The sequence below is a fragment of the Amblyomma maculatum genome, chromosome 6 (assembly GCF_055883805.1).
Source record: "Amblyomma maculatum isolate TAMU_Amacu chromosome 6, ASM5588380v1, whole genome shotgun sequence".
Lineage (NCBI taxonomy): Eukaryota > Metazoa > Arthropoda > Arachnida > Ixodida > Ixodidae > Amblyomma > Amblyomma maculatum.
Genome location: NC_139349.1, coordinates 14775011 through 14798507, shown reverse-complemented (window position 1 = coordinate 14798507; position 23497 = coordinate 14775011). Strand labels below are relative to the sequence as shown.

Below are 23497 nucleotides of genomic sequence, written 5' to 3'. Positions count from 1 at the left end.
CATCGTAATTAGGCTTAATAAGCGGTATAAACTGAAGGTTGTACAGGCCTATGCACCTACATGTAGTTATGATGACCAGGCAGTTGAAAGCTTCTATGAAGATGTAGAATCGGCAATGCGAAAAGTGAAGACGCAGTATACTGTACTAATGGGCGACTTCAATGCCAAGGTAGGGAAAAAACAGGCAGGAGACAAGGCAGTAGGTGACTATGGCATTGGTTCTAGGAATAACAGGGGGGAGTTACTAGTTGAGTTTGCAGAGCGCAATAACTTACGAATCATGAATACCTTCTTCAGCAAACGGAAGAACCGGAAATGGACATGGAAAAGTCCTAACGGAGAGACTAAAAATGAAATCGACTTCATAATGTGTTCAACCCCCGCCATTGTGCAGGATGTAGAGGTAATCGGGAAAGTTCGATGTAGTGACCACAGGATGGTGAGGTCCCGAATTAGCCTAAATCTGAAGAAGGAACGCAATAGATTAGTAAGAAAGAAACCCATCAACAAATTAGCGGTGAGGGGGAGGGCAGAAGAGTTCAGGATCTCGCTAAAGAATAGGTATTCAGCTCTAACTGAGGATGGCGACATTACCCTAGAGACAATGAACAATAATTTCAGAAATATCATTACTGAGTGCGCGGTAGAAGTAGGCGGTAGGATAGTTAGAGAGGATACCGGTAAGCTGTCTAAGGAGACGAAAGATTTGATTAAGAAACGGCAGAGTATGAAAGCTTCCAATCCAACAGACCAGATCGAATTGGCCGAGATATCAAAGCTAATCAATAAGCGCAAGGTGGCCGATATAAGGAAGTATAACATGGAGAAAATTGAGCATGCTGTAAAGAACGGGGGAAGCCTTAAAGCGGTAAAGAAGAAATTGGGCATAGGCAAAAACCAGATGTATGCGATAAGGGACAAGGCGGGCAACGTCATCACTAATATGGAAAAGATAGTCAAAGTAGCCGAGAAGTTCTATACAGATCTCTACAGTAGCCAAAGTAGTCAGGACCGTAATGAGATTGGCGGTAGGGAAAAACAGTCAGACGTTCCACCAGTGACGAAGAACGAGGTCAAGAAAGCACTAGAAACTATGAAAAGGGGGAAATCAGCTGGGGAGGATCAGATAACTACAGATTTGCTGAAGGACGGGAGGATATCGTGCTAGAAAAACTGGCCACCCTGTATACGCAGTGCCTGGTGTCATCGACGGTACCGGAAGCATGGAAGAATGCAAACATTATCCTCATTCACAAGAAAGGGGACTCTAAGGACCTTAAAAATTACAGACCAATCAGCTTACTGTCTGATACGTATAAGGTATTTACTAAGGTAATCAATAATAGAATCAGGACAACCTTAGACTGCAATCAAGCAAAGGATCAAGCAGGGTTTCGGAAACGGTACTCAACTATCGATCATATCCATACCATCAATCAGGTGATAGAAAAATGCTCGGAATATAACCAGCCCTTATACATAGCATTCATTGATTACGAAAAAGCATTTGACTCAGTTGAAACCTCGGCGGTGATGCAGGCATTGCGAAATCAGGGGGTAGACGAGCCGTACGTGAAAGTGCTGGAAGATATATATAGTGGCTGCACAGCAACCATAGTTCTACATAAAGAAAGCAACAAAATTCCCATAAAGAAAGGTGTTAGGCAAGGAGACACAATCTCCCCAGTACTATTCACAGCTTGTTTAGAGGAAGTATTCAGAGACTTGGAATGGGAGCAGTTAGGGATAAGGGTAGATGGAGAATACCTCAGTAATCTGCGATTTGCTGATGACATTGCCTTGCTAAGCAACTCGGGGGATGAACTGCAAATAATGATTGATGACCTAGACAGAAAAAGTAGAAAGGTAGGCTTGAAAATCAATATGCAGAAGACTAAGGTAATGTTCAACAGTCTCGGGAAGGAACAGCAGTTTACATTAGGTAGCGAAATACTGGAAATAGTAGGCGAATATGTCTACTTAGGACAGATAGTAACCGCCGATCCGGACCATGAAAAGGAAATATCAAGAAGAATAAGATTGGGGTGGAGCGCATTTGGCAAGCACTCGCAGATTATGACTAGCAGCTTACCGGTATCGCTCAAGAGGAAAGTATACAACAGTTGCATCTTGCCTGTACTCACCTATGGGGCTGAAACGTGGAGGCTAACCAAGAGAGTTCTACTTAAGTTGAGGACAACCCAGAGGGCTATGGAACGAAAAATGGTAGGGGTAACATTAAGAGATAGAAAGCGTGCAGAGTGGGTCAGAGAAAGAACTCAAGTTACCGACATTCTAGTGGAAATTAAGAAGAAGAAATGGACATGGGCAGGACATGTAGTGCGAAGAGAGGATAACCGATGGTCGCTTAGGGTAACAAACTGGATTCCAAGGGAAGGAAAGCGTAGCAGGGGGAGGCAGAAAGTTAGGTGGGCAGATGAGATTAAGAAGTTCGCAGGGGTCAAGTGGATGCAGCTAGCACAGAACCGGGTTAAGTGGAGAAATATGGGAGAGGCCTTCGCCCTGCAGTGGGTATAATCAGGCTGATGATGATGATGATGGTAACGTAAATTAATTTTGACAATTTCCTTTTGTATGTACTTCTAAAGCGACCTTATACGTTGAAATGCTGAAACGTATAGTATACCTACCACAAACCATGCAGGCTTTCAAAACTTCACGCAGTGGATATATCGAATCATATTAAGCTGGGAAGCTTTCGGAAATATGTCAGTGATTTTATTACACGTATACGCAGAAACGTCCTGATCAACGCGCGCCAGTCAACATTTTGCTTGTAAGTTCCAAAATTCAAATGTATAAGCACCACGATATAAATGCATATTCCACCCAATCGTCGCGTACACATATTTATACCCATATTGTTTTCTGTCGCCTCGTTTAGCTAGGATGTGGGGTACCGAGTATGGCGCATTCATGTTATCTATGTTTATCTGCGTGTGTATTTGTTACCTATTTTTGCATGCGTCAGTGTTTTTAAAAGTCTTAAAATAAGTTGAGTAATCCACATAACGACTTCTAACAGAAATGAGTAAAAATAAATAAAACTCACGTGTTGAAAACATGCCACAACCATAACGTGGAGATACCAGGACTCGAGAGACGGTGCGTAAAGGATCATAAGAGAGGGTTGAATATTGTTGTGTAATCAAGGCATGTAGTTTCAAAAACCTGAAATTTAGAACGTCCTTCTGTGTTTGCCTTAAGCCGTGACTCAGTGGGATATTTCTGATAAAAGACGAGTTTATTTTTGTTTACCAAATTCTCTTTTTTTCTTTACTGGAGGAGAGAGAGACAGAACGCTACCCCGACGTCTTCTCGGTTAAATCCGCCCAAAGTTTTCTCAGCGACATGTTGTTTGTGTTGTTCATATAAGCGCAGGCGGCAAGGACGTCGGTCGTATCAGATTTGTTTACCTCATTTATACATTTTTTTTTAAGTCTCGAATTATGTGAAAAATCAGTGCTTGCTTTGTTTTCCCCATGCACTTTTGATCTCGTCCATTTTCTGACTCGTTGACGGTCCTTGGCAGGCCTTCTACGGTCGCTTCTTGCCCCTTTTCGTTCTAGGTGTGCTGTCGTGCACATCGGCTCTAATCACGCTCCCTCTGCCGGAAACCAACAAGCGGCGGCTGCCGGAGACGTTCGGGGAGGCCGAGGCGATGCACGGTCTGTCCAGGGCCTGCTTTCCCTGCTGCGCGCCCGAGAACCAGAGCTGCAGCATACCCACCATATCGGCCGCTACTGCCGTGAGGAAAGACTGCTCAGTGAATCACGACGACCAACCTTGGGTCAGCGCCAACAGTGCACATCATGCTGCTTTTATTGTGAGCAGGCTCTAGTCTGACGGAAGGTATTGCGAAGTAGCAGTGAAACTGCAGCCCGTCTTTTTTCATGCGGTGCGCGTGCTTGTGAACTAGGTGTTCAAGATCTTCACTGCTTATAAGTGTGCGCCTGCGGTGTCGCCTCTGGTGTCTGTCATGGTCATCTTCATGACTGTTTTCAGTTATTGAGGCCGTCCTAAATCTTGCCGGCGAGTAAATGAAAACTTCCTTTTAGTTGAAAAGCAAGGCTAGTTTGCAACTGTCTCACTTCGCGATGGACACCTCAACCGCGCTGTGAAGGAAACGAGGAATGTGGAAGTATGAAGAAGATTTTGAAATAATTTTGGACTTTGCTTCCTTCGAAACGTGGCTGCCACAGCCGGGTTCGAACCCAAGTACTCCGGCTCAGTAGCTGAGCGCCCTACCCACTGAGCCTCCACTTTAGTACCGGCTGGATGGTCTAGAATGTCTGTACGTGCAGCGCCTCCTTTATTTTTACAAATAATAGACAATAAAAACAAAAATTTTACAAGTAAAAATAGAGGAGGAGATGGTGCGTGATATTTGTGGCTCTGCGAGCAAAAGAAAGGAACGGCACGTGAAAAAAGGGACCGAGGAGAGGCTTATAAATAAGTTAGAGTAAAAATTTTGGACACTGATGACACGTATGTCCAAGAAGGAAGTGAGGTGAAGTACAGGACGTGAGTATAGGCAGGAACTGTGCTCGGGTCTGTACTCGGGTCACATGTGCGGGCAGCGACATTGATCAGTCGAGCCCGGACTACCTACCGAGCTCCACAGCCTCTAAGGAAAAAAGCAGCGAGTATAGACCGTTTTATCATGGGCGCTGCCATTTTGTGTATGTGGCGCCATCTAGCGGCCGAGTTGTGAACAACCGCCATGCTGGTATGTGGGGTCCCGTCCGCGGAACAGGCGACAAGTAGCGGAAATCGGCATTTTGGAGCTTTCGCGTGCAAATTTTTGCTTTCTGAAAGTACCTAGCTGAAAGGAAAAAAAAGTTTTCAGTAGCAGCGAAGCCATTCGGTTAGAAATGACAAAACATTATGCTCCTGATCAGGTCGGCTGAAGGCTACAAGCCTGATTACAATTAGTAACTTTTATATGGCACAGAGAGGCGGCGGCGCACCACTGGCAGTGACGGCAGCTTTCGATCTACTTTTTGCTCTTAAATGATTTCTAGAGACGGCTTACCGTAACAATTTGAGGAAAGAAAGCGAATGTAGCCGTTTCATGTAATGTTTAGGAGCAATGCTAATCGCGCTAGATTTGTTGGGTCAACCGATCATTCATATACTCTTTACTGCTTGAGCGGCTACTGCGGAAGTTCCCACACCTCCACTGGGGTTCTATTCTTAAGTATCCATTATCCATTTCGGATCCATTTACTCTACCCTGGCTACTTTTGTTGGGTGAAAATCAGGCAGGGTGTTCAAGCGTCCACTACCAGGCAATCGGATTTCAGCATTGCCTACATGACTCAACCACCTGTTTGCCGGTATGTGCGGGGAGTGGCGATGACTTGTCAACAGCGGAAGCTGCTATCCTGCAATTTTTCTGACTGGGCGTTAGTTGCGTTTGTCTGACGCTGCCGTCATGCTGACATCAAAATACAAGATAAAATGGACAATTGATACCTATGGAATAGGGACCTTAAATTATGTCCCAAAATGACCTCATCGAAAGCTGCTTTTGTCAACAATTGTATAATCCATTTTTCGTCGCAAGGTTTGCTTACAGCAAGCAATCGCTGCTATTCCTATGACCATATTCCCATTTATTATCGGCAGCAAAATATTACGAGATGCGTGTTTTCAAAAAAAAAATATTTTAGCGCTGTTTCACTAAATAAATTGACAACCAATTTATTACTATATCGTTGTCTTCAAGTGGGACAGGTTCCTTCATTCTTGCATTAACCTCAGGTGACTGAATCGAAATAGTTCTTTACCTGGCGGCATCTCGTAAATATTTGCCGCAAGGAATATCATCCGCTTGTTGCCCAAAGTCTGCCTTTGTTGCACTGGTATTCAGTTTTTCCGGTTCCTACTCTACAAACACAGTGTTTGGAACTCGCACGAAAGGCTGCCAAAGCGAAACATTTTCGGTTGGGGCTTGAAATTCAGAAGCTGCTCGTCTTCGCCCAATTGAGTGAGTTGCAAGTGGAACAGTGTAGAGCAACACACGCGCATACCACCGCTGTTAATCTTTTATCTTCTGTTAATTATGTCCTTTTGGTTGTTATTTTTTTTTTGTTGTTAATGCAAACAACTGAGTAAAAACAAAAAAAGATTGCGTTAACCGCGGCAGCTCTTAGCAGCTAAACTGCGGCCGGCGGAAATGAAATGATCAGGGAAATGAAGGAAAGAAAGGGGCGAAAAAGAACAGGGAAAGAAAGCGCTTCGCTCAGATCAGCTAATCGGCTTAGATACTTTGCGGCTATTCAAGACACTCTGTGTGCAAAAGACTGCAACGTGTGCCCTTTCTCTGTAGAATGCCCTGCCGCCCCCCGCTATCCCCGCTTCCCCACATACCAGACAGGAGGAGCCGCGCAGCGCGTTCCGGTTCGAGGCTATTTTCCTCCTCGCCGCGAAAACTGTCTATATAAGCTAGAAAGTAATTCTCACCACGTCGACGAACAAGGAAGCCACGTGTCATGGCGGAACAACAATTTGACTTCAACTAGTATACTTTACAGAACAGCGTTAAGGCATGAATGATTCCCAAAAGTGGGACATGGCATGCTGGTTGTTTTATTCTTGAATCAATTTGTAGTGCGTCAACGCCAGGTACTGTCGTGATTTAGTGTAGCCATCACTGTAATAAAGCTCTCGACATAAATCCTGAAGAAAATTTACATTTACTGAAGATATTTCTCGGAACACGCTTGCTCAGTGGTATCGTAAATCATAGCTGAGCGGATAAAATCTTGGCACGCTGGAATTTAACATCGTTAATTACCAACAGAACTTCTGGAGTGGAGGCGGTGCGTGAAAAGTGAAGCCGGCGTCGGCCATCTTGCAAGAGGCAAGAAGGAGGTATCGCGCCAAGGGGCCCTTCCATATATAACGTCCCATTTGCGGCTATACGCTACGTTGCACAAGTCTGGATATCTTCAAGCTCTTTTGGGCCGCATGGGATAAAATGTCAGCTTAATAGTTCTGAAAAAAAAAATGTGTATATTAATGAGCAGCATTATTGGATCCTACGGCACAGCGCATTTATACAATGTGTATAAATGTGCTGTGTTGGCTATGTCGAGTATAAGAGCCTCAAGTGTTATGTCGTTGAATAGCTAATGTCGAGTATAATTGCACTAGACTTATTGTAAGTCTTAATTATCATCAATAATAAAATAAAATAAATAAAAATAAATAAGTTAGTTCTTTTTATTGAATTCAACTTACCGCTACAGCTTCAAGTCATATATCATTAAATAGCTTGTAACGAAAACGAGATATTGCATTATACGATTTGCTGGTATTAGCTAATGAGCTTTAATTAGCTGATTTCATTAACGATTGAACTTTAGGCTACAACATCGTCATATATTGTTTAAAAGCTCTCTACGAAAAGAATTTAAACTCAAATGGGAAACTACGCAAAACGATGTAAAACCGAACTAACGCGGGTCTCACTCGGTTAAAATAAACGTGTAGTAGAAGCGAACCTGTCTCAATGTTTACAGATTCACAGCACGTAAGGAGTGCTAAGGGCTCCCGTTATTTTTTTTTATTCTTGACCGCTTGAAAGAAACCAACATCTGGCGTTGGCACGTGCGTCCCCTTGGTTAGCTATTGGCAGAAACGTCTCAAAGAAGACACAATCATTCGTTTCTTTCCTGCACTTCATAATTTCTGTAGCATTATCATAACACTTTTGCAGCTTGAAACATTTTTATTAAAAGGCTGTCATTTTTTCTTACAGTGCTACCAATAGAGTTTGAAAGATGTCGCACTAGTTCTAGAAGTCGCAATGTTAATATAGTTTTGGAATGCTATTATAATTAAAGTAACCGACTTAATTGATTCAGCGTTGGTAATGCAGGCAACAAATGCCCCTCATGTGGACAGAAACTTTTCATACTGTCAGCGAAGCATATACGTGCCGCAATGCAGATTTAAGGGCATATTCTCATCTCGAACGAGTGTTCGTTAACTGTGTGCTCTAATTTTGAAACTCAGTTTACGGATGTGCTATGTGCGCCGCAGCGCAAGAGTGTTTTTTGGTCCAAAAAGCAGGGGGAAAATCTAGAGACAGTTACAATAGCTCGGCCCCAATTACATCCACTCTTATCACAATGTAAGGCGTATATGGAACAAGAAATTGGCAGTCTAAACAAGGAGTTTTGACGACAATATGATTTCATTAAAATTTTCTTAAAGTCACATGCGCGCAAGTGCTCCGAAACACGCGCGATGCGCTTGCGCTGGTCGGCGCAGCGTGCTTTTTGCCCCTTTCAACATGGCTGCCGCTGCCTCGGCCAGCTTCACCCGCTCGCATTGGCGTCCATGGGGGACCGCCACTCCAGAAGTTCTATATAACCTCCTTGTTATTACAATGCACTTTTCGAATAGCGGTTATTTCAGTGATTCGATTTTACATATCACTTGGACCACCTCGTCCTCCGGTCCGAACTTAATTGATTCAGCGTTGGTAATGCAGACAACAAATGCTCCTCATGTGGACAGAAACTTTTCATACTGTCAGCGAAGCCTATACGTGCCGCAATGCAGATTTAAGGGCATATTGCCCACAATACTGCTTCATAAACATTTCTACATTCGTTACCGAACCGTTTCAGCTCCTGTTCCACTGAATGCAAGCTCAGATTCCACAGTGCCGTTTGAGGAACTGATTACTCGATCGGCATTTCCCACGAAACTACAACTTCATCCTTCGGTGATCATGTGTTCATGCCTTTTACAAAAAAAAAAAAAGAAAAGAGAGAGAGCTTGTAATTTATATTTTTATTACACACGTCGTTTATATTCATATTTATGAACAGAAATTGCCATATCTGCTTTGCTTATTCCCTTATGTCTCACAACAGTGACAGCACATATCGTCAGTTAAAGGTGAGATTTGATCATTATAACTACTGCAAAGAGCAGATTGGGCAAAACGTGAACAAGGTATGTGTGTGTGCTTCGGTTTGCAAGCACGAGAGTTTGAATAGATGTTTTGTCCCACTCTCGTCGCGTTTTGCCAGCGCACGCTACGGACGAACAAAAAAATGGCTGAGGCATAGCTTGGTTAAGCCTGGTCAGATGCGAAGCATATTGATTGCTAAACTCGGCTTTCCATGGTTACACTTGGCAAAACTTTTCTTTCCTTGGTTACACGTGCTTTTACGTTGCTCGTATCAGTGGAGCATCGTTGTCGCCGAGCCGCATGCCGAGCACGCTCCTTGGCCAAACGTTCTTCCCGCTCTTCTGGGCTCTCTGCAGCACACCGCAGCCTTCGCTTTTCATTCCACCGCTCGGCTGCACTCCCTGGAGGCATCGCCACCTTTTGTGAGGGTCTACTGGAGGCGAGCGCAATAGTCTCCCCTTTATATATAAACCTGCGCTATACCACGTGGTCCGCACAGCGTTCAACCGCAGCCGACGGCGCTAGCCGGTCCCCGTCTCTCCTTTGTCGTGGCGTAAGCGTATCACGTGTTGTGACGTCACCATACCACGTGGTCCGCACGGCGTGCAACCGCAGCCGACGGCGCGGCCGGTCCCCCGTCTCTCCTCTGTCGTGACGTCAGCGTATCACATGGTGTGACGTCACCATACCACGTGGTCCGCACGGCGTGCAACCGCAGCCGACGGCGCGAGCCGGTCCCCCGTCTCTCCTCTGTCGTGACGTCAGCGCATCACGTGGTGTAACGTCACCATACCACGTGGTCCGCACGGCGTGCAACCGCAGCCGACGGCGCGAGCTGGACCCCCGTCTCTCCTCCGTCGTGACGTCAGCGTATCACGTGGTGTGACGTAGCATTCCACATTCTTTGCACGGCGTGTAACCGTCACGAAGGGCTGTGGTTTACCTCTAGCAATATGCTTCGCATTAAAAACGCAAAAGACAACTTGGCTAATGGTTTGGTTTGGTTTGGTTTATGGGGTTTAACATATCCCAAAGCGACTGAGGCTATGAGAGACGCCGTGGTGGAAGGATCTTTAACAGTTTAGCTAATATACGAAATTGTCCGCTATTGTAGGTTCACTGACGTCGACTTACATTGTCGTGATGTTTTCAACCACCTCGCGCGTGTTGGCGCGCTAACGGCTGTGGCAAGTACTGAAATGCTTGGGGTAAAGCAAGCAATTCGAGGTGACCTTCAGTATTAGATCGTTTGAAAGCTTTCGCGGAGCCGAAAATTTGCAAATATTTTTTTTAAATAATGGTCCTGGCGATATCTCGTCGCCGATTTGAGCGACACAACGCCGCGCGCAAGCCTCCCCACTACGTATACGTCACTGGGGCTGCACCATCTACGCTGTGCAAACCAGAACCAGGTGCGCTCTAAAAAAAAATAAAATGCCGAGGTTTTAATTACCGCTTGAATTACGGCGAGGTACAACTTTGCGAGCGTCACGGTTCTAGAATACTTGGCAGTTAAGGTGATCTCGCTGAAAATGCCGTTAGCACGTGCACGATCGGTCATCGATGCTCTGGTGCATCCGCTGTTTTTGTACTCAAAGCTACCTGGGCTGCCGTGGGAAAGCAGCTGATTTCAGCTTTTCCATCTCACTGATGTACAAAAGTCATGCCGCAGCTCTTCGTCAGAGTCTTCTTTTTGAAAACGCTAAGAGAAAATTCGAAAGAGAACGCAGCATGAATCTGCCGATCGATGTCCTCCGTCCTTCGATTACTGCGCGGCCACAGTGTTGCGTCGATGGAGCGAAAATTGCAAATATTTCGGCAGGAAAATTACCACAACCCTAAAATTCGAGATAAAATATTCGCAAAGGAGCCACCAAACGCGCCACCGCAGCGGGTCATACTCGATTACGAGAAAATCGCCGCCTTGAATGACACTTGTCGATATCCAGAGAACACGCAGGTGCACCAGCGAACAAGAGCATGCAAACACATTACGGTGCGGTGCATACACGCGGGAGCACGCGGAGAAGGGGGCCAAGCCAGTGCAGTGCGATAAACTTGATAATGACGAACAAAATAAGCACGCAGGTTCCTTAGGGCAAAGCATGCTTGCTCACGGAAGTTATATTGAAGTCGGTTAATTTTAATTTCAACAGTTTACGGCACGAATTCTCTTAAAGAAACCCAGAAAAAAAGTATCAGCAATGTTAGCAAAGGCATCGCGAACACGGCACGTGTACTTGTGTAAATCAACCTTGCAACAGTATGCTTAGCGTTACTCAGCGTGGAGGCGCGTCGTCGGCATGCATTAAAACGAGGCCTACCCTTGGAAAGCAGGTTGCAACGGTTATTCCTTTGAAGCGAGTACTCTCGTCTAATGACTAGAAAAGGTGGCAGGATAGAGTGAGGGGGCCGTGCCTCTTCGCGAAGTTCGTGCATGAGCGCAAGAAAATGGTCCTCTTCAAAGCAAATTTCAGACAGTGTGCACCCGCGTCAGAACGCAGGCTTTCTCATGGCAATTTTTTCTATAAAATAACTGGCGTTTCATTCACCCCCTAAATTAAACCAACGAAGGACGCAAAAATAAGCTACCGCATGTTTGTAGTGGCACCGCAGCTACGAGAGCAAACGCCGACGGAGTGCTAGCCTCGATCAGGACACGTGGTTTTCTTAGTTTTCGTCCTCTGGGTCTTTCGAGCATTCCGCCAAGTGGGCGCAGCGCGGTTCCCTCAGCGGCATGCTTGTTTTCGCATCCGGGCCTTGCACATGTCCCGTTAAGCATGCTTGTTGGTGGCAGTGCCAAACCGCGCCTCCGTCCAAAACCGCGTTCGCGACGCACGCAGACATCGAGAGTGGCGCGATCATGTGAATGTTGTAGAACGAACTGAAAACCGCCGACGGCTCCTTCCAATCGTTCGTTTTAATAAACCTCCAAACTTCAAAAACATTCGAAGTTTCCGAATACTGCTGTTCGCTTCGGTGCTCGAATCGAATAGCGCATTATTCGCCTCGATCGAAGTATTCGAATAATCGCACAACCCTAATTTATGCAATTGCTCAGACATAGACAGCACACCACTTTGCCTCCATGCAGAGAAATGGCATCTTCACCCATGATGTGCGCACAGCACACACAAACCAGGAAAGTCTCCACACCACAGTATGCCGTGACAAGTTGAGCTAGGCCAGGAAGTAATGAAGCCATACATGAAAGAGTGACAGGAAGCCTTAACAGCGACAGCATGCACCCACATAACATGTCGCACATAAGCCCCTCACTGAGAGGTGGGCACAGAGGCAGCATTAGCATGCTTAAGCCTGTGTGAGTGCCTGATGTTGACTGCTGAGCACTTGCAATCGAAACTGTAGAAGTGCTAAGTGAAAACTGGAGGATGTGGACAGGCACAAGAGACTCCGAAAGAACCTGGCTGACAATAGGATCAAGCAGCAATGAGATGACAGCAGTGTTTGCATGGCAGAAGACACAGTACCCCTAATGTTAACAGTTATGAACCAGATAGAAAAGCGTGAGGCAGAAAGTCTGTTCCTAGGGCAACTGCAGCTGCATTAGACAATGTTCCAACTGCTACATCGTCTACAGTTTTTAATCCAAAAGTGTTTTAACCTCATTAATGGTGCTGTTTGAGAAGATTTTAAATGCAATTTCCCTTGCAGCACTTCCAATATAAAGCATGAAGCATTCATATCACTAAATGCTGTAAACTTACTGCTGGACCATACAGGCAGTATCCGATGGCTGCAACTATGGTGCAGCAATACGACACATGTCCCTTTGAGGTTTGATAACAGGAACTGCACTTGTTTCATGCACCTGTTTACAAAATACATTTAACTATGTCAGCCATGTGCTGGAAAATTGAGAAATGAGACAACATCCATACCAGATGAAACAAATTTTAATTCCATTCAGCGCCTAAACAAAATATTATACACCTCCTATAAACAGGGTAGAAAAAAATTCAGCCATAAGACAACCTCAGTATTTACACACGGTCTCCGCTTGTGTCATGTAATGCCAGAGAAAAACTGCACGAGCACCTTCCCACAAAAGAACCTTATGCACTCAGTCAGACAAAAATGAATGCATGTTACAAGACCTGGCGTATAGGGCACCACAGTCAAATTCTGCGAGACAGCACGGGGACAACCAATCTGCACGCTCGTGGAGTCCTTGAGAGTGAAAGGCAAGAAAGTGAGGTGCGCATGCAAGTGAGGAACAATGTGCCACATCATTAATAAATTCAGGGACATCTAGGCTTGATAATGCTAGCACAAAAACAGCAGCGCTTAGTATGAAGGTATAAAGCAAGAGAAGTAACAGCGATGGTACTTCCATTTGCAACAGTGGCCCAGTCACAGCCAGTGGCTAGTCTGCACGCATTTTTAAACAATAAAAGCTTTACAGTGTGGTTCCACTCTATATATATATTAGTAAAACTAATATGCCGCTTCAACAAAGCAATACATTATCTGTGGGAAGTATCTGAAGTTCATGCCATGCAACAAAAATGTGTCATTTAAGCAACGTGGTAATCACACTGCACACCCACTGAACTGCTGCGGGTACAAATATAATCGTGATGAAAATGGGCACAATTTTGACACAGAGACATGAAAGGTGCACACTGAAATAAGACGTCAGTGCTGCCTCTGACATGGCAAGTGTTCCACAATGCTTCCTTCCGATGCTCCAAAGACCACTCCCAATAACTCCAAGACCAATGTGAGCAATGTGCAGCCGCTGGGGAGGCAGGGCTGCTGGAATGTCCGATGAGAGAGACCGTTGTGAGGCGGCTCATGCTGCTGCTGCCGCCGCCACCGTTGTCATGAGAAGTGTTGATGAGATGCATGGATGGTGAGAATCGCGCTGGAAAACCGGCTGTCTGCCTAGCGCACGTTGGCACACGCCACACCCACTGGGGTCCCCGCGGCTCAATTGCCGCGTGCAAGCACAGAGCCAAGCCATCGACAGCCCCCACCTCAGTAGAACTTTTTGGCTGCTGCCTCCTTGCTGCTCCTGCAAAAGCAAGAATAGTTGCAAAGGTGGACAAGACATAATGTTTATATGTTGTTGGGTTTAAAGGACTTAACACCCCAAAAGCCACTCAAGTTGTGAGGATTGCCACAGTGGAAGCCTCTGGAAATTTAATCATCTGGGAGTCTTCAACGATGCCCTGACATCGCACAGCAGGCTGACACCTTGCTTTTTGCTTCCGTCGAAAAATGGCCACTGTGGCCAGATTGAACATATGCCATTGGGTTCCGCAGTCCGGTGCCCTAACCATCAAGCCGCCGTGGTGGGACACTGGATATTTTATGCGCATGAATAGTTTATTGAATGAGCAACACATGAATTAAGCCTGAGATCAGTTGTCCGAGTGTGTTCCATAGTTCCACAAAACACACTACAAATTCGAACCATGCACCCTGGCTGCATTTAAGCAAGACAAAACTTTGTTGGCAGATCAGCATAGCCACAGTGTCCAGACAAGTGTAATGAAATTACAGCAACTGCCTTCAAGGACAAGTCACTATGCAGTCAACGACCGAATTTTCGGACATGCCCGATATTTCGGACATCTTCGCGGCACCGCCACAAGCCCCATAGAATCAATGTATAAGGGCATCTGAAATTTCGGATGCTCGAACCCCCCCCTTGTCCATGACTGTTTTGATCCCAGAAATATTCGTAAAATAGTACGCCTTTTTCATGCATTCGTTTTTTCGGACTGCCTGATTTTTTGGACGTTTTTGCATTCCCTAGAAGGTCCTAAAAATCGATCGTTGACTGTACTACGCCAACGCTGCGTGTTTATAATACAGCAACAAACCATGCAGTCACCTCTGAAAATACTGCTCTTGAAAATCGTCACCATCAACCTAGTCATGCCTACTACAGGATAAAAGCTTGCTCTTAAGTCAACCCAGTTCCCCGCCAACTGTGGCCAGCTTATACCTGCGAGCCTACTAATCTCATTCACACATGCCGGTTTTCGATGGAGGCGAAAAGCAAGGTGCCCCTGTGCTGTGCGATGTCAGTGCACTTTAAAGAACCCCAGATGGTCGAAATTTCCAGAGTCCTCCACTACAGCGTCTCTCATAGCCCGAGTCGCTTTGGGACGCTAAACCCCACAAACCAAACTAAATCATTCGCACATGTGACTTGCCACCATCCCTCCTATGTTTGCCTCCTTTTGTAATCCAGTCCATTACCCTTAATGAGTATCAGTTATTTTGCCTTCCCATTATGTGCCCTGCCCATGCTCATTTCCTCCTTTATTTAGGCAAGAATATCACTGAACTCAATTAGTTCCCTCACCAACGCTAATATTCTCCTTATCTCTTAAAGGTCCCCTGAAATGCTACTTGCAGTAATGTTCTAATGTAAGCAATCTATAGAGGTGGTCCTTATGAGTATTTCAGTCAAATCTGAAAGTCTGCGTGCAGTTTATAACCTACAAATAATTTTTAAACAGTGCTCCTGGTGACTGCTTGCCACACATTGGGGCAAAATGTCTCTGCGCGCATCGCGCAAAAACCTCCCATGTATCGTCACATGACCTTGCTGGGTGTGCTCGCTCTAATGAGATGCTCTAAAGCTATGTTGGCAAGACGGGGCGAGTTGGGGCGCTGTTGCAACTTGTTTACTTTCTTTTTCTTGCACGCCAGCGTGGACAGAGTTGAGGAAGAGAGAAGGAGCATCATTTTAGATTGCCTATATTTTCATGGCTTATAAAGGCAGCTTAAAAAAAATGTTTGCTTTGCCTTGACGATTGATGGGATAACTACTGCTTGTGCACGTTTCCTAGTTTTCGTAATCAGCTTTTCATGGGCCTTACAATTTTAGTTTAAGCTAAAAAAAACATATCCATTCAATCAAAATATGCACCCTTCTTTTCTCCTGGGAAAATACAAAAATGGCATGATACAAGTAAGAATTGAGTATGAGTATGAAACTACACCAGCAACAACCTAATGCCATCACTATCGTAAAATGGTGGCTTGGTATTCCTTGCATGATGGTATCACCCACGTAGCTCAATACAGTCATGTATGCTGACAGGCTTTGCAAGCATCTGAAGGACCCATCAGCAAGACATTGACCTAGGCTTGAGCCAACATAGAAGCATCGGTTGCATATATGCGCAGAGTTCATTTTGAAGTCGCGTTGGAAAACGAAAGTGGCTTAACCTGATGAGACAGGTAGCAATAGGGCAACTACAGGTGCATTTGGTGCTCCTAAAACGTACACATATGATGGTAAAAGAAAATTGACGGGCTTAAGGGAGCTGGCTCCTAGATAGACAGCATATCAAATTTGACTCTGAACGTTGCGATAGGCTAAAAGAGGCTGGTTTCCAGATACACAGTCAATCCTGGATATACCAAAGCCAAAGAGGATTCTGAAACAGATGGATGTAGTATCAATAATTATGTCTATAGAAATACCAACAAACGTGCTTCTCTCCAACACAGGAGTGTGAATATGATGAACCCAAGCTATAGCAGCATCCTTCCTACTGGCAACACACTTGAACAGTAAAGTAGGTCACACAAGAACCTCCGCAACCTTCGGCCAGCTAGTTCCATTGCATCACATCCAGTGCACTGAATGCTAGCTTGCCCATGTGACAGCAGTGTCTTGTTCTTTTTATTAGAACCTCAAGGGCACCCAGATGGGACATTACATGAGGGGTGGGCATTTGAATGGCTGTCAATGATCTTTGTAAGGTGCTTACAAAGATGATGAGGCAAAACAAGACAGGAACACCAGGTCGAAGGCCGATTTCAAGGTGGCACGACATTTACCTCATCATGTGCACTGCCTCATGCGGACAGAAGAGAAAATAGAGAAGAAAGAAAAAGAAGAGGGAGAGAAAGAATTGCGTCGCAACAGCCGCTGTCCACCTCCAAAACGGTAGCGGGTGCAATGAAGGCCTACAACAGATAAAGTATGGTGGCAGGCTAGCCCCCACCGAAAGCGGCAGTCACCTACCAGTCCCAGCCCCAAAGGCCAGGAGCAGCCACCCCTCCATAGCTTGGTTTCATGCGTGAAAAGTGATTGCGGAAGAGCCATCGGCAGAGGCGCCCCTTCCAGTGGCACGGCATGCAGTTCGATACATCAAAAGTTTCGTTGAACGAGAGTTTATAAAGGTAGACAACTCTTCCATACCTTTGCATGCGATTTTCAAGGGGATATTCTAGTGTTCAATATAAGAAATAATTCAATATACAGTTGAAACCCTCTATAACGAAAGCCCTCAAGAACGAAATTCTCGTGACAACGAAAAATTCTGGCGCCCCCGGCGAACTCCCATAGGGTTCAATGCATTTGTCCCCTCTCAACAGCGAAGGGTTTTTAAAAAGCAGTCCCGCATTAACGAAAGTTTGAGGTAGTGATCTGCAACATTTTTTCGGCACATCAGCCAGTCGGGAACATAGAATGGGCGAAACTGCAGCAGCACACTCATCCGACAAGTCGAGCCCGTTCATTTCACCTGCCAACAAGCACTGGCGCAGCCATTTTTGTTTACTTTCGGTTGGTTCGGTAATGATGATGATAGCAAAGCATTTTTTTTTTTTTTGCCCGCTGAAAGCGGCTTTTTGCTAGCCTGTCTATTGGCCACTACGCATGTATGTGACGTTTCACGCCACGTGACGACACCGCCGGCCAACCGGGGAAGAGCAAGGAACCTCCTTTTTTTTTCTTTTCGCTAGTGCGCCGACCACGCTATCTCGCCGGTCTCGCCATCCGCCTTGTGCCGCTCGCGACTTGCCTGTGTACAGTGTTTATTGTTTTTTTTTTTTTACTGTCGGAAACATGCCGCCTCCTGTAAAGAAGCACAAGTTTTTGACGCTGCAGGAAAAGGCTGCAATTATCGCCGAAGCTGAAAAAGGCAGGAAGAAGACTGATATTGTGGAGGAGTTCGGTATCCCATGCAGCTCGCTTTCTACGATTCTGAAATCAAGGAATGGCATCATGGCGGCACTCCAGAACGGCGCGCGCGCTCAGAACAAGACTTTGGCAGCACCGGTCTACGAAGACGTGGACAAAGCCGTATTTCAGTGGTTCCTGGACAAGAGAGCGAACAAGGTGCCTTTGTCCGGAAGCCTCCTGCAGCAAAAGGCGATTGACTACGCGTGCATTCTGGGGCACGACAACTTTAAGGCGAGTGCCGGATGGCTAAGTCGATTTAAAGCGCGGCACTGCATCGTCGCCAAAGTGTTGTCGGGGGAGTGTGCAAGCGTAGACGCTGAAGCAGCATCTTCCTGGATGGAGAAAAGTTACAAAGGCATAATGGACGAGTACGAGCCCTCCAAAATTTATAATGCGGAAGAAACGGGCTTCTTCTATGAAATGTTGCCTTCAAAAATGCTAGACCTGAAAGGAAAAAAATGCCATGGCGGCAAGCTGAGCAAAAAGCGGGTCACCATTCTTTTATGCTCAAACATGGATGGATCTGACAAGCGTCCCCTCCTCGTGATCGGCCGGAGCAAGACTCCACGGTGTTTTAAACGTAACCGAAAGCTTCCGGTCCAGTACGCTGCAAACCAAAAAGCGTGGATGACGCGCGCAATATTCACAAGCTGGCTGGAAGCCTTTGATAGGGACATGCGAAAGCAGGGCAGATCTGTCTGCCTTTTTTTGGACAACTGCAGTGCGCACCACATTGAAGACGTTGCCCTGACGAGCATCCGCTTGATTTTTTTCCCCGCGAACTGCACATCCGTTATCCAGCCTCTTGATCAGGGGGTTATCAAAAGTGTGAAGTCTGCGTACCGAAGAAGGCTCATACAGCGGATGTTGCTAAACATCGAAATGAAGCGACCGACGGAAATTGACCTCTTCATGGCGCTGGAGATGCTTGCCGGCGCGTGGATTGCTACTTCGGCCACGCTTGTCCAGAACTGCTTCAGGCACGCCGGTTTCGCAGCTGGTCAGCACGCCTTGGCAGAACCGGAAGTTGCAAGCGGTGACGATCTGCAGCCACTAACCGAAGTATGGAACGCGCTTCGCAGTGTAGATACAATGGTGCCAGAGGCTGTTGAACTGGAGGACTTTTTGTGTGCGGACGCCGACTTGATCGTGCACGAGGAATTCAGCGACGACGCTATTATCGACAGTGTGCGCAAAGGAAATGAGGCGAGTGACGACGAAGATAGCGAAAACCAAGCACAAGGTAAGCAAGTAAGCTCGCGTGATGTGCTTGATGCATTCGATGTGATCCGGACTTTTCTCGGCGACCACGACGACGACGACGAAGCTATGCATAGCTTATCAAGCTGCGAAGCCAGAGTCGTCAAGCTCCTGCACAGCAATGTCAAGCAGAGCAAAATAAGCGACTTTTTTAATTAAATCTTGGTTCTGGAAGGTAATGGGTGTGCTTATTTGTCCATTTTCGCGACAACGAAAAGGTTTTTCTTCCCCGGCGGTTTCGTTATTGCGGGGTTCGACTGTATATGAGTTCAATAGGTATCTGGGACTTACTATAGGAGAGCAGCTCGCCAATTTTGAACAAATATATCGAGATGGCCTGTGACACTGGAAGTCTTGAAATTTAGGGATATGCACATTGTAAGGAAGAAGGGTCTAACACCAACAGAACTTGAAGTAAGTAGGTGTTTGCTTACAAATTTTATGAAGATGTGTGGGTTTTCACTCTGAAGGTGAACAGACAGTTGCCAGAAGGGCAACTGAGATGGGAGTGCCATTCCCTTCATTGTGACATTAGAGCAGTTGCAATGAAGGCTGGCTGTTTTAAGTGAGAAAATTCATTTCTTTCACACCAGTGTGAAAATCTGGTGTGAGCTAGAATCAAAGGCATTGCACTTTTTTTCTTCTTTTGATGATGAAAAATGGGTGCATGCTACTATCAAGAGCGCATTACATTTGAGCAACTACAAAACATCTGAACTATCTTTTTTGGTCAAATCACAAGACACAGGCCGAAGCATAGCTGAAAATGGGTGTCACTCAAAACGTTCACACCTCTGCGAATGCTGTGGCTTTTACAGAGCCTGGAATTCAGCAGTCAGAGGCACCTACTTCAACACTCGCTACATAGCCAGTCTTCACTTTATGTCCCTGCTCAGGCATGCTCACACCCAGCCTTTCCCTCGGCACAGGTTAGCTCACTGACTAAATATGATGACTCCAAACTGGGTTCAAGCAATAAACGTTTTCACTCTTCCTTCATATAAAGAAAACGCCTCCGCCACCTCCCAGCTCCTTCCTATATATCCCCAAGAGGAAGAGTAGTTTGAGGCATCATCTGAGTGTCAAAGCTCAGCTTCTCAATAACATGCTTTCAGTTCAGACCATTTTCTTGCCCCCAGTCAAAAGCAGGAAAAGCCAGTGTTTTCTGCCTCCACTTCTAATGTTATAGCTGTACCTTGCAGTGTCTATTCTTTCAAGAGTAATTCCACCAAGCACCCACCTGTACATGAGGTATCCCAAGAGCACGGCCAGCTGCAGTGTTGAAAATAGCAGGAAGTAGGTGGGGCTCAGGCAGGTGGTGGCACAGCCTGTCAATGGCAGCTTCTGCACACAGATGGCAAAAATTAGTGAGCACACTTCCGACGACATGGGTGAAGATGAACAAGAGCTGGATGCAAATAATAGTGTCCCCGCATTGCATCACACAATGTCACACTTTAAGTTCTGCGCAAGGTAAGCTCGACGCTGCGAAACGTTGTGCAAGGTAAGCTCAACCTGTTTTCAGTTGCGTGCGTGCATAACGAGCACCTTGATCGTGAGGGTCGAGAGGTCAGCGTGGTGAAAAAGGAACCACCGAAACAGTCAACGCCATCGCTAGATGCCGCCTAATCCTGCTGGAAGCAATGAGACTGGAAGTGCGAGTTCAGAATGAAAGTTGTTTGAATCTACATATAACATGAGACGGAAATTTGACATAACAAAATTGAGAGAAAACCTCATATTATATGAGAGTTTTTGCGGTATACAATGCAGCAGCATCTCACCAATTCAACCCCATTTAATTAAGAAGTCTAGCCGATTCAGACACCCTGTCCGTTTTTGGAAATTTACAGTACATATTAATCTTTAGTATATGCAGCACATTCCATATTTACCACGAGTTTGGTACATCGATGAATGCCGTGGCATGAGGGGAAGGAGTTTTATGGCTCATAAACAGCTATGACTATGATAAGGCAAATACCATGTTATGCATGCGCTCGAGTTAAGGAAGCTGAAAGTGCTTTGTTGATGCAAAGCCTCCAGCCCATTTAAACACACACGCAGTATAAAAGTATATTTTCAGCTAGAAGCAAGTCAATAGCGAAAGGAAATGCATCTGCTACAAAGCCACAAATTACTGTCTTCAATTTTCTGTTTTGCGCACCACAATAAAAGGTGGTTTACAGTGACCACTTACTTCTCTGTTCACCTCACTAGCATGTTAATTTGAGCTTCATGAAACCAGAAAAAAAAAAAAAAAGAGCAAGTGCCTCACCTGCTGGGCCATGCTGTCGGCCCGGAAGGAGGCCAACTTCTCCTGCACCTGGTGCAGCAGCTGCACGTGCTCCGTCGAGAGGGAGGCCGCGGCCCCCGCGCCTCCGGCTCCACCCTGCTGCTGTACGCTGAGCAGAGTGCCAGTCTTCTGCTGTACCTCTGCAGCTAAGGTCCTAAAAGAGAAAAGATTTAAAAGAGTTTCCTCCAACTCTCTGTACTGCGAGAATATGGCATTTTTCATAGGTCTTGGTAGATATCTTTTTGCCAGTAAAAGTAATACTGCAGCACACACTGCAGCATACAGAACTGGACGTAATAGCATGCTCTTTACAAAAGCATAAGTTACAAAGCAAAAAATAAAAAAATTGCCATTTTTGTGGCAAGTTGATAAAAATAAGATAGTATTATTACGAACTGTTACCCACAGTAGCGTCAAAGCAGCCGCCCCACTCGCTCTGCCGCTATGTTTCCAGAATATCTGCCCGCCTTTAGGCCGCGTCAGCCCTGATTACTTGTTTGGACGCTAGTTAGCATACCTGTGAAGGACGATATGCAACATTCATCACTTCATGTGGACAGCTCAATTGAGCTGGGTGTTATTTTTCGCACCTCTACCCCATGGTGCTGTTGCAGAAACTGCACAATATCTACAGATGCATTATTAACAAAGAGAATTTAGAATATACATCTTGAAAATCAATGACCCAGGAACACTGTGTATAATAAATAAGCTATCTGTACAGTGCCGTTCTTCAGCTACATAAAAAAAACCTACAGGTGGAAACAGCCTCATTTCTCATGCCTTGCGGTGAAGCGGTTCCTGGTTTTTGTAAGGCACTGAACGAAAACCACTGCAAACTGGCTGTAAAGGTCAGGTATATATTTTGGACATGCAGTGGACCTTCAGGAATGCCTTTTTGCGAAGTCAAAGCTCACTAGTGAAGAGCTGGCACCATTTTCGAGTAATTATCACCCCTGAACACCGTCAGATAACTAAGCCAACAATATGCTTCGATATTTGACTTTGATGGAAGTCCTTTTATCACAAAAATTTATGTTAATGCTGCTTTACCCAGAGTGGCATGTTTCTTTTTCTCAAGCATGGCCGCCACGCCTCCTTTCACAACAATACATGCACATTAGTTCTCAAAAAGGTCCATCAAAAAGCAGAAGTCGCCAGAGTGGGATAACTGACTGGTTCTACAAATGCGGTGCCTAGATGGGCCATTGAGTAGCGCTAGGTGCATGAAAAAAAAGATTCCAACATGTTGCAATCGCGATTGATTTGAATAGGCGTGGTAACGAAAGAGTTAACCCTTTCCCATGCTTCCGTCACCACACAGATCACAGCATACCGAAACAATGTGGTGCAAAGGAAATAGGGAATATACAGCCAAAATTATCTACATACAATGCCCTGCTGTCATGGTGCAGGCCTTCTCACCCAATGCTAATGTCACATATGTGGGTCATTTATTGCATCTCTAATTTACCAGGTGTGACACTTGACCAATCCCAGATTTACTATCTGAGATAATTCATCCTGTTTGGCTCTGAACAGAACAGTAATATCGAAATATATGTTTCTAAGAAAAACTTTCTGGTCACTTGAGGAGCTCTCAACATTTGAGGCTTTCTGCTAAACCAGTCAGTGGAAAAAATAGCCCAAGAAAAGAAAAAGTGCTTTAGGCATAGCTGCAGCTCTTTATTTTTTTTTCTTATTTTTTTTTTTTTACGGCTACACGTTTCACCGTTATGCTCTATAAGCCACCAAAGAAAGTCTCACTGCAGTTATTTGTAATGCATTGCAATAACTAAAGATTAATGCCATTTTGAAATTTTTTTTTCAGAAAGACAATATACCTTCAAACGATTTTTATAAATTTCTGGGGAATTTGAAAGCAGCCAAATGACTTACCAACTATGCTTAGCCCTCTCGCCCCTCACAAACTCATTTCTTTCTTTTGGGTTGGGGTGTAAGTTTCTTGTTTCAGTATTGTTCAAGCCCTGTCAAACGCTTTTCCACTGCTATGCAGTGTGTGGGG

The 23497-nt window shown here is 45.4% G+C and overlaps 2 protein-coding genes across 4 annotated transcripts in view; one reads left to right on the top strand and one right to left on the bottom strand.

Annotated features, from left to right (window-relative positions):
* LOC146185134 (solute carrier family 22 member 6-like) overlaps window positions 1-4193 on the top strand; it is a 28426-nt gene extending 24233 nt beyond the window's left edge. For 2 of the 3 annotated variants that reach the window (XM_084606123.1, XM_084606122.1), the window contains exon 10: window positions 3554-4193. In XM_084606123.1, coding sequence (XP_084462249.1) covers window positions 3554-3862 — 309 coding nt within the window. In that variant the 3' untranslated portion in view covers window positions 3863-4193. The remainder of the gene's footprint in view (window positions 1-3553) is intronic. The other variant, XM_084606124.1, reaches the window with a different exon arrangement.
* An 8662-nt stretch (window positions 4194-12855) lies between these two features.
* Window positions 12856-23497, bottom strand: part of ergic53 (lectin, mannose binding protein ergic53) — a 34690-nt gene continuing 24048 nt past the window's right edge. Inside the window, exons 10-12 of the mRNA XM_084606121.1 lie at window positions 21454-21625; window positions 20416-20519; window positions 12856-13994 (exon numbers count right to left, since the gene is read on the bottom strand). Of these exons, the coding sequence (XP_084462247.1) occupies window positions 13958-13994; window positions 20416-20519; window positions 21454-21625 (313 nt within the window). The 3' untranslated portion in view covers window positions 12856-13957. The remainder of the gene's footprint in view (window positions 13995-20415; window positions 20520-21453; window positions 21626-23497) is intronic.